Source organism: Mus pahari, chromosome 8 (genome assembly GCF_900095145.1).
Source record: "Mus pahari chromosome 8, PAHARI_EIJ_v1.1, whole genome shotgun sequence".
NCBI classification, from domain to species: Eukaryota; Metazoa; Chordata; class Mammalia; order Rodentia; family Muridae; genus Mus; species Mus pahari.
In genome coordinates, this window is record NC_034597.1 from 53,266,189 (window position 1) to 53,277,936 (window position 11,748).

At 47.4% G+C, this 11,748-nt stretch overlaps 1 protein-coding gene across 1 annotated transcript in view; it reads right to left on the reverse strand.

The window, feature by feature from the left end:
- Dleu7 (deleted in lymphocytic leukemia 7) overlaps positions 1 to 11,363 on the reverse strand; it is a 13,230-nt gene extending 1,867 nt beyond the window's left edge. The window contains exon 1 of the mRNA XM_021204076.2: positions 10,832 to 11,363. Coding sequence (XP_021059735.1) covers positions 10,832 to 11,254 — 423 coding nt within the window. The 5' untranslated portion in view covers positions 11,255 to 11,363. The remainder of the gene's footprint in view (positions 1 to 10,831) is intronic.
- Between the last annotated feature and the right edge of the window lie 385 nt (positions 11,364 to 11,748).

Here is an 11,748-nt window from a genome sequence, read left to right on the forward strand (position 1 = left end):
GAGGGAAGAAGAAGAAGAAGAAGAAGAAGAAGAAGAAGAAGAAGAAGAAGAAGAAGAAGAAGAAGAAGAAGAAGAAGAAGAAGAAGAAGAAGAAGGAGGAGGAGGAGGAGGCAGATATACCAGAGAAACCAATGCTCTTACACTGAACTTTTAACTTTTCTACATTCTCCCACAGTTCCTAACCAGGGTTCCTGGACCCAGTCCAGGGTCCCTACAAAGCTGGGTTAGTCCTTTCTACCACATGCCCCACATGTTGATGCTAAAAATTCAGGCAGATATACCAGAGAAACCAATGCTCTTACACTGAAATTACTTGAACTAGATTACAGTTTCATTTATTTATCACTATTGTATGTATGATGTGTATGCGTATGCACACTAATCTGTACTCACTTGTGTACACATTCCACAGACTACACGTGGAGGTCAAAGGGAGAGCAACTTTTGGTAGTCCAATTTCTCCTTCCATCATGGGTTCTAAGGTTTAAACTCAAATCATCAGGCCTGCATGCCAAACAATTTTTACCCACTAGACCATCTCTCCATATAACACAATTTTTAAAACAACTGTATTTTTTCTATTTTTAGCAGAACTCTGTTCTATAAAACAGTAGCTTTCTCCAAAGATGATAACATCCTAATTCCCATACTTGAGAATATGTCGCTCAGTGTGGCCTTTGTAGATATCAGGATGGATCTCCCTCTGAGCAGCCAGAGCCCATTCTCTCAAGAGCAACGCAGTCACCATCAACTCCCTGGTTCTGCCTTTTGATTGGTCACCATAGACAATCCATTGTATCTATGGAAAATTCCTTTTCTTATCTGGGATATATAATCAATAATAGCTGATTTGGAGAACTGTCTATACTGTATAAAGCCACCCCTGCTAATCAGTGGCCTACCCAGGGGTATCCTCCCTTCCTGATTAGCTCTGTGTTCTCATTCAGTATGAAGTATGGAGGGGGTCTCTTAGGGACACCGCTACCCTGGGACTTTCTTGTATCATAATGCATATGTCTGGAATGTCTGAACGGTATTTTTAAAAACATTAAAAGGAGTATGGTTTCAAGTTCTTTGTAACTGCAATGCCAATAAAAGGGGGAAGAAAAGCCCTTTTCAGAATCTGACTGAAAATAAACACTTCTTTCAGAACTGAACACTTAAAGACAGTAGACATATGTCAGCACGAGATAGCTTCGGGGCTTGTTTTCTGAGAGCAACATTGATGGGCAACAAATCCAGAAATACAGTGTGATGTCACAGGCTCTTAAATGCAGACAATGCTTAAATAGTCTACAAGAGGGTGTGGGTACATGTTCATCTGTGTGCAGATGTGTATGGAGGATAGAGATCGATGTTGGGTGTCTTCCTCAATCAGTGTGTGTGTGTGTGTGTGTGTGTGTGTGTGTGTGTGTGTGGTGTGTGTGTGTGTGTGTGCACTGTGTGTGTAGTGTGTGTGTGTGTGTGTGTGTGTGTTATGGATGTTGTGTGTGTGTTATATATTTGTTAGTGTGTATGTGGTGGCCAGAGGTTGACATCAGATGCATTCCTTCAATTATTCTGCAACTTTACTTTGAGGAACAAGGTCTCTCAATAAACATGAAGCCCATCAATTTAGCAAGACTGGCAGGCCGAAGGAGTCAGGCATCCACCTGTCTCTACACAGCCAAGTGCTGGGGCTTACAGGCACACGCCATCCTACCTGGCTTTTCCTTGGATTCTGGAGGTCAGGACTCAGGTCTTCTTCATGCTTGTGCAGCAGTTTCCTGACTAAACCATTTCACTAGCCCTCTATCTTTAAAACAAAATTATATTTTACAGATATTTTGTCTGCATATATGCCTGTGTGCCACATGCCTGCAGGCCAGAAGAGGTTGTCAGATCCCCTGGAACTGGAGTTATAGATGGTTGTGTGACCCTGTGGGTGATGAAGATCAAACTCAAGTTCCCTGGAAGGGCAGCTAGTGCTCTTAACCTCTGAGCTACCTCTCCACCACCCCTCCCCCCACCCACACCAAGTTCCTTTTTGGGACAAGGCCTCTCACTGATCCTGGAGCTCATTGTTAACTTAGCCTAGCTGGGTGGAAAGCCCCCACGGAGTCACCTGTCACTGCCTCCCAGGATGGAACTTCAGATACATACGAGTTGTTGCATGGTCTGGAAGTGAGGTCCTCATATGTACAGAGTAAGCACTCTACCACTGAGCTGTCACCTCCAGCCCCAGAGGCTGTTTTTTTTTTTTTTTACTTGCCATGACACTTCCAAAGTCACTCACAGGTTTGCATAAATTTGGTTGGCAACTTACTGATGAGAGTTAAGTTCACTCTTTTCAAAACGGTCACACCCCAAGCTCTACAGTTCCAGTGGCCTCACTAGCATCTTTCTCTCCATTTTACCCTACATCCCTTCCTAACAGTATCTATAGAGAGCAGGGAAGACAGGAAGAAAGGCACAGAGGCTGGCAAAGAAAACTGGTGAGGGAGCTGCGATTCAGAAACAGATACACACAGAGATATACATGGAGGCAGAGGCAGAGAAAGGAGAAAATAATAAGCCCTTCCTGGGTTTCTTGGGGAATACCTTGCCCTTAAACATCTGCCCAGGGCAGGGCTAACAACAGACATGACCCCAGGCCCATTGGATTCTCAACAGCAAATACATCAGTGAAATGGGAATGGTGTTGTTAGAGGAAGACTGTGGAGACGTGGGAACTTTCCCAACCTCACCTGGCTCATCGACATCTGACTTGTAACTATGAGTTCAGGGCCTTGAGCCCAAGGCCACTATATGAAAAACCCAGTGGAGGACCTGAATAGGTACCACTCACCATGAAAAGTCCAGCATCCACAGGACACTAAGCATTTTTACTTGTAGGGTCATAATGAAGGACCCTCATGCTTAGGCTTTGGGAATGGTGCCATTTTCAGTGGGACAGAAAAGTACCTTTTCGGTGAGTACAAACAAGACTCAGATGTGCTCATGCCAACCAAACCCTATGGAGTTCCTGTCCAATACCCAAGCAGAGGTCTGACTTAAAGCCTTTCTGGCCTCTTTCACCAAAATTTCATTTCACAAAGCTTTTATGTAACGACTTTATTTCCATCATAAACTATTATAAAACTATAAATAAACTAGACATTGGACCACAAAAGCAAAATTGTGTCTCTAGTAACAAGCAGCCCCCTACCTGTGGCTACTGACAGCCATGAATTTTTACTTCTTCAGCAATGACGCTCATAATATGTGAGCGTATACACAGGTATGTGTGTGAAGGCATACTATGGCCAAAGGTCAATGCCAGAGGTCTTTGTTGAGGGACAGATCAACCCAAAGCTTTTCCCGAGGCCCTGATATACAGAGGAAAAACCCCAGCCCCTTCTCTAAACTTACTGTGTGCAAAGAACATGAATATGGGAGTGAGGCCAGGGTCAGCAGTGTGGAGGCTGCGGGTCTCACCTAGAACAGGAGACACTCAGCAAGAGTTTGGCAGAGCAATCCTTACCACAAGGAGCTTATTGAAATGATGGAGTTCACAGGAAAGTTTAGTGAGCCTTGGCGGGAAGTTCTGTCTCTGAAAGCTGATCTCAGCTAGGCTCTGTGCAGCTTCTTCAGGACATAGCTCTTGGAAACTAAACACTTTTAGTTCCTGAAGACTGATGAGACCTAGGATCACTTCAAAACTGTCTTGGCCACCTTTTCAGCAGTTCCGGATTTGTTTCCTTCTGGTGTCCTGGACACGTCTATGTTACCTTTAGGAACAAATGTCTGTCCCATTTCTGCTGGTATTATTAGCTTGATAGTGATTTTCTGTGTTTAGCGAATGCTCAGTGCTTTGGGCTACCCTATAAAATGGTCTTCAGAGAAGGCCACAAGGCATGGCAGACTGGATACCTTGAACTTCCTATGTTGAAGCTCTACCTACAGTGTGACTAATTGCAACACAAGGCCCATGGGAAGGAAATTAAGGGAAAAAAATGGTCACAAGAATCACAAGAATCACAAGAATGAGGTAACACACACACACACACACACACACACACACACACACACACACACACACACAGGTGAGGGGAGTTCATGAAGCCTCAAACTCAGTATGCAGTCAAGGATGACCTTGAATTTCTATTCACCCTGCCTCCATCTCCCAAATGCACTACCATGTGTCTTGTTTTACACAGGGCTAAGGATTGAACCTAGGGTTTCATATAGTCTAGGTAGATACTCTATCAACAGAACTACAGCCCCAACCCTTTCATTTAAGATGCTCTAGAAGTTCTATCTATCTATCTGTCTGTGTATTTATCTATCTATCTATCTACCTACCTACCTACGTGCCTATCTATTTATCTATCTACTTATCTATCTCTCCCTCTCCTCTCCCTCTCCTCTCCCTCTCTCCCTCCTTCTCTCCTATACTCGTTCACTCTCCTCCCAGTGAAATACACAAAGACAATTTGAGGACCCTGAGAGGTGCTTCTGGAAGCCAGACAGAAAACCCTCACAGAAACTGAATTTGTCATTACCTTGACTTGAGGCTTCCAGCCTCTGAAGACTGAGGAAATGAAATGTGTACTGTGGAAGCCATTTTGTTACAGCAGCTGAGCTGACCTACACACCCAGTCTATAGACTACAGCAGCCTGAATGAGATACAGTGCATGGCTATGCACAGCTGTGGCTCTATCCGCCACAGACTCCCAAGTAGGGCCTTTATTTTAGTTCATAATACCCACATGACCTGGCCTGTGATATAATCAGGACAAATCACATTAACTCCAATCATGTCTTGGCTCTCAAAGCCCTGCAGTTGCCTAAGCCTGTTTCTTCCTGTAACAAATATTTTCCAAACTAGTTACCTGGGCCAACTTTAACAAGACTCGGAATTTGTAAACATCATCCTTCCACCATAAAGAAACTCACTGCATGATTTTTTATTTTTGTTTTTGTTTTTAGTATGTTGTAAATTTTCTAAATGTTCAAAGAGAATACTAAATATAGGTTATTTAATTGGAAAAAAATGCTTAATAGAGAAAAAAGTGTCCTTTGCTGTTGAGATGAAGATGTGTCTGCCTTCACACCTCATACCACCCCTCTTCCTAAATCCTCAGATGGGTTGATCAATAACCCAATGGACAATGACACATAGCAGTAGTCCTAATGAAGTCAAGGCATAAAGCCAAGCTGACATCTATGTAGGGGACACTTCTTGGAAATCCAGTTCGTTATCTGTTCTAACCGTGTGTTTATCAACAACTCTGGAAACAGAAACAGTTCATAAGCCAGAGTCATTCATAGATGTAAAAAAAAAAAAAAATAGTGGTTTATGAGTTCAGCTTGTTGATAGCAACAGTAACAACTTACTTAGGAAAGTCACCAAGACAGATGAGTCACCTACCCTCTCGGTGATACAGCCTCTTTAGAGAAGATGCTGGAGCACAGGAACATGAAAGAACTCACCCAAGGGCCTGGAGGAGGAAGTGTAGATATGATTCTAAAGGCTCCTGGGACTAGGTGGTTCTGCTGGGTTGTCACCACGGCACAGTCCCTGTTAGCACCAGGATACATCAAGCACCGCCTAGCCATGTGATCCTTGACCTGCATTGCCAAGACAACAACCTTCTATCCCACAATCCACTTGGCTCAGTGCCTGCCCTCACTGGTGTGACATCACTTTCTGTATAAGAGAGGAAGCCAACCCCTCCTCTCTCTCTCTCTCTCTCTCTCTCTCTCTCTCTCTCTCTCTCTCTCCTCTTCTCTACCCTACCCTTCTACTCACTTCACCACCACCCCCCATTCCCGCCTAATAAACCTCTCCCACGTGGAACACCTTGGCCTGGTCTGCTGCTTGGTTTATCCACCCAAAATATAAAAGTCCCCAGTACTGCCAACTCACCCTTGGCTTTGGCTTAAGTCAATTCCTACCTTGTGTGTCAAGTAACACCATCAAAGAGGCCTGGCATTGAACTTCTCACATACATCTCATTTCCATGAGCACCACGCCTCCTGAACTCATACTGTACAGCAAACACACCTTGTGATGGATAGGGAGAGTCCTTCCAAACCCTCCAACTTAGCCGTACTAACGAAGCCAAGTCAGCATCGCCAGTCCCCAGAGGACTGCAGCCCTCTCTCATCTAAACTGTGTCATCAGTATTCTAGAAGCCAAATAGAGATAACCCTCTCCTCCAAACGGCAAGCCAAGCAAAATCTCTAGGTTCTGGCTAACCCTGGTCCTCTCACTTCCAATAGCGCAGACTGTCCTCTGGTCCCTGAAATTCATCCGTCCCGTACAGGTGAGACACAGGCTGGCATTGAGAAGAAGGTCGAGACCCCTCTTTTAATGAGCATTCTGCACAGTTCCAGAAAGTAACAGCTATGCATCAGAAAACTGCTGGAAAAACAAGAAACGGAACATGACTCAAAAGGAACGGGGAGGTGACATAGCCCTGGGTGTTTCTATAAACTGAGGAATTCTGGCAGAGGGATGGAAGGAAACACAAGACTGCCCCCCCCTCCACTTCCCATTTAGTTATATACTATCAACAACAGGTTAAAAATATTTTAGGGAGATTTCCAGAATTAAACAATGTATCCATTTTATTTATGATATGTGAGTACACTGTAGCTGTCTTCAGACACACCAGAAGAAGGCATCTGATCTTATTACAGATGGTTGTGAGCCACCATGTGGTTGCTGGGATTTGAACTCAGGACCTTCTGAAGAGTAATCAGTGCTCTTAACCTCTGAGCCATCTCTCCAGCCCAATATATACATTTTAAAGTGGGTCCAGTTCTGAGTACTGTGATGCACTCTTGCAATGTCCCTTTGCACCTGGTCCAGGATATTAATCAGCCCCTTGCCCAGGTTCTAACTTGGCTATTCTTCCAACCTATTAGTTACTCTTTAGCCAATGTTGTTACTATATTAACAGCGTTTGTGTTCAAGAGGCCCTTATGTAGGTGCCTGTACTGGCTGGTTTTGTGAGTCAACTTGACACAAGCTGGAGTTATCACAGAGAAAGGAGCTTCAGCTGGGGAAGTGCCTCACAGCTGAGATCCAGCTGTGGGGCATTTTCTCAATTAGTGATCAAGAGGGAAGGTCCCATTTCGGGTGGTGCCATTCCTGGGCTGGTAGTCTTGGTTCTATAAGAGAGCAGGCTGAGCAAGCCAGGGGAAGCAAGCCAGTAACATCCCTCCATGGCTTCTGCATCAGCTCCTGCTTCCTGACCTGCTTGAGTTCCAGTCCTGACTTCTTTTGGTGATGAACAGCAGTGTGGAAGTGTAAGCTGAATAAACCCTTTCCTCCCCAACTTGCTTCTTGGTCATGATGTTTGTGCAGGAATAGAAACCCTGACTCAGACAGTGCCTAAGGCTAATTCCTAAGGCCTCTGTCATTCACCTTACCATACACAGCCATTGACTGGTCCCAGATCATCACAGGGTGAATACAGTGTGATAAGATTAGAGAGGGGGATTATTTACACAACTTATCACTGAGAATTGTTATTAACTCTTCTAGTTTATATTTGGTTATCATAGTTAATCTCTTACTTAATTTATAAGTTAAACTTAATTATAATGCATGGCTAGGAAAATACAGAGCGTCTACAGTGGGGCTGAGTACTCTTTTTTGAAAGCATAACTAGGGACAGGCAAGGATTTGCTTCATCGGTACAAGAAAGAACTCATGGGCGGGAAATGAGATGATAAGAAAGATGGGTGGAAGACTGAGGAGAGGACTCAGAGTGAGGAGAGGGCTCAGGGTGAGGAGAGGGCTCAGGGTGAGGAGAGGGCTCCATCGGTTCAGTGCTTTCTGGGCAAGCATGAGAACCCAAGTGCAGAGCCTCAGCGTCCATGTTACAGAACAAATAAGAAAACAAAAGCAAACCAGGTGAACAGTGACAGCCCTCTAATCCCAGCATGGAGGTGAACACTACAATCCTAGCATGGAGGAAGCAGGGAAGAGAAGATCCCAGCGGCTTAGCAGTCAGCCAACTTGGCCAAACCAGTGAGCTGGTGAGACAGGTTTGCCGAGAGGCCCTAACTCATAACCTAAGATGGAGAGCAACTGAGGAAGACACCAAACAATGACCTGTGATCTCCGTGTGTACCTGCACAGGAGCACACACACAGGCTTGCTCCCCTGCCCCCTCCCCATTTCCCTCCCCTCGCCCCCCCCACACACACAGTGGGGGAGGAAGGAAGATATTTGGGTCCACTGGCCTCAATTTTTCCAGTAGATGCCTAACATCAACTAGAAATGTCTAAAGGCTTAGCAAGCAGGGACAACTACTACACTGAACAAAACACCACAGCCTTGGTGCCAGCGGCAGCCTCAGGTTCTTGTTCAGGCAGCCTCAGAATATCAGCGCTGACCTGGCTCGCGCAAAAACCCAGCCGCCGTCTGGGGCTGACCTGCCTCCTACTCTACGGTTATAGAATGTCACTCAGGTCTAACCTGCCAACCCTCAAGTGTCCAGAATCACTTCTGCCCTTCTTCCCAACGGAGCTCCTTGCAGCTGCCCGCCAACAGTCAGTGCTTGTGGTCTGAATCACACAGGCCTCCTTATGTGGAAAGCCAATAGTCATTGAAAGAAAAGAAAGGAAGAAGGGAGGGAAGGGGGGAGAGAGGGAGGGAGGGAAGGAGGGAGAGAGGGAGGGAGGGAAGGAAGGAAGGAAGGAAGGAAGGAAGGAAGGAAGGAAGGAAGGAAGGAAGGAAAAGAAAGAAAAGGTGGCTTCCCTCAAACAGCCTTCAACGATTACCTCCGGCAAAACCGAAGCTTGTCTCTAGTTGCCAGCCTAGCCTGTTTGCATCACACCGCCATGGCTTGAATCTAGGAAGTACCCACAGCTCCTGTTTTGAAAGCTCTCCAACAAAAGGCTCTATGGGGCTGTATGGCTTTTAGAGGGTGGGCCTGTCTGATGGAGGAGATCCTTTGACGATTAAAGGCCAGGCCTAGCCCTCATTGGCCCGTGTCCTTCCCTGCGTCCTAGTCTCCATGATGGTTGACCACCAAGGAGCAGTGCCACCATGCCCGCCCCCCCCCACACACACACAGAGGATGGACTAAAATCTCTGTAACTGCCAGTCAAAAATGTATCTGTCACGGGGAAATAATCCCGTGGGGAGTGCTTTGCCTGGCATGACTGGGGCCCTAGACCCACTCCCCAGTGCCATGAGAGAGTAAAAGACATGAAAGCTAGACCAAAATAAACTCCTCCTCCTTTGTTTCTGTGAGGCTTTGGGTCTTAGTGACCCCAAAGCAACTAATACACACATACATGTCTAACATGTTTCTAATACTACCCGGTACTTGAAATCTCATTAGACACATATTCTTCTCATATCTTAAAATCAATGAAATCAGTATGTAACTCACAACCAATAATGTCATACATTGGCAGATTTTAAATAGTTTCTTGGGAGGGAAAAAAGAAGAAGAGAGACGCCTCAGACATTGCTTGGTGACATTCGATTTGAAATTTTTCACACCGTAGGATACAACTCAATACAGTGCATGCTTTCCCAACGCTGGCTTGTGAAGTAAGAACAACACCAACGCTTAAGGAATGCAGCAAACTCTCCTCAACCCCCCCACCTCCTCCAGACACCCAAGTACACGGATGAGATGGCGCTCATGGCCACAACCTGAGAGCCAGAAGGTCTCAAAAAGTTGTGGCCCTAATACAACGACTTAGTTCGCTTTCTATTGCTATGATAAACCCAGTGACCAAAAGTAACTTGAGGAGGAAAGGGCTTATTTCCATTTACAGTTTGTAGCTAGCTCTTCATGAAGAAGTCAGGGCAGGAACTGGAGGCAGGAACTGGAGCAGGGGGCATGGAGGAGCCATGGTCACTGGCTTGCACCCTATGGCTTGTTCAGCTAGCTTTCTTATACAGCCCAGGACCAGCTGCCCAGGGGTGGCACTGCCCGGTGGGTTGTAGGGTCTCTCCTCTACTCTCTTGTATCAATCATTAATCAAGAAAATGCCCCCACAGACTGGCCTACAGGCCATTCGACGCTGGCATTTTTTTTTTTAAATTGAAGTTTTCTCTTCTTTGATGACTCTAGCTGTATCAAGTCAATAAAATCTAACTAGCACAGTCAATTATTACATTAGTTAATGGCAAGTTCAAGACTGAACCCCCAAACCCTAGCCTCCTAACCTACCTCAGGTCTCTTCCCAGTTCTGCTGCAAGCTGGCTGGTCCAGCAGGAGTCTGCTACTATTAGCAAGCTTGTCACCACCTGGGACCACCTGCCCCCAGCCCACTTTATGAGGATTTGAGTTGATTCTGTTGGATCTCTGTGCTCTGTGGGGAACTGGAGTCATGCAAAAGAATTGTGATTCACAAGTGTGAAGCAACTTTAAAAGTACATGATATTGTCATAATACATGAAGCTGGGGACTTGGGATGTATTCAAAGCTTTAAAGGAAGATTGTAAGCTTGGAGGAGCTGACTTCCTCCACATGTAGAAAAATGACTCCTGTGACAGGTGGGTCTTGACAAGGTTTTCCCCTCCACACCGCACCTGATGCACAGACTTCTGTCCCCCCACCCCTGGCGCGCGCGCGCGCGCGCACACACACACACACACACACACACACACACACACACACACAGGTCCAGGTCTAGTTCCACAGTTTGGCAGACCCCAGGTAATTAGTTCACAAGTTCTGTCCCACATACTCATTTCTCAGTGTGTGTCTCCCTTTGCTCCCGATCCCCTTCCCCGCCCACAGCAGGTTGACCACACCCTGCTTGGACTCCAGTGGCCCAATTCACTTCATCCAGGCACTGCAACCCAGAAAGGAAGGCAGGGAGACTCACCTTCAGGTGGACCGGGAAGGGCCGCTCCTGCTGGAGAGGCCCAAGGAGCGTCTGCTCTACGCTGACCAGCTCCGAGGTCGAGTCCACTACGCGAGCCAGAGCGCTACGCATCGCCATCCGCGCCAAGGTACAGGGCCCGCGGTCCCGGGGGAAGGGCAGCAGCTCGGCGCCCCCTTCTGCGCCCCGCAGCCCGCCTGCCTCGGGGGAACCCCGGGCTCCGGTGCTCCCGCGTCCCAGCCCCCTCCGGGTCCGCAGCTGGCCTGAGCGACGAGCCTGGGCGATGGGCACGTGGTCCGGGCCGCGCGGGCTCCCTGGGGCGCTAGGACCGTCACCCCATCCCCACTCCTGCTGTAGTAGCTGCAGGGTCTGCAGAGCCACCATTTGGTGGCTGATGGAAGCCACTAACGGCGCAGGGCTGGCCATGGCCGGCTAGCAGCTGGGCGCTGAGGAGCAGGTGGAGCGCAGGCAAAGGAGCCTGGCGGCGTTCGAGGTCGCGGGGTCACATTTTTTCTAACTCTAGGCTTTTCCCTGCCCTCCACGTCCCTCAGCTTGTGTGGTCCGCCCCGCCCCCCGGCCCGCAGGTGGTGACCCGCGCTTGCCCCTGCATTCACTGCCAGGCAGAATGGGCTCAGAATGACCCAAAGCTGCCTGGAGCCTGCTCTGTGAGCACTTGAACCTGAGCCAGATGCTGAGCGCTGGTTCTTCCGCTTCTCCCGGCTTTGGTGGTGGAAACGCTGCTTTGTGCGGATGTATCTATCCCCAGATACCCCGCCCCCTTCCTCCCTGAAGGATGCCAGCAAAGGACCCCTTAAGGCAGTGAAGGCCGGGGTCTGTAGTGATAAAACCTCACCAAGTCATTAACATGCCCAGAGCTCCAACCAGTCTCACAAAGGACAGTGATGGGCTCTTCTCATTTC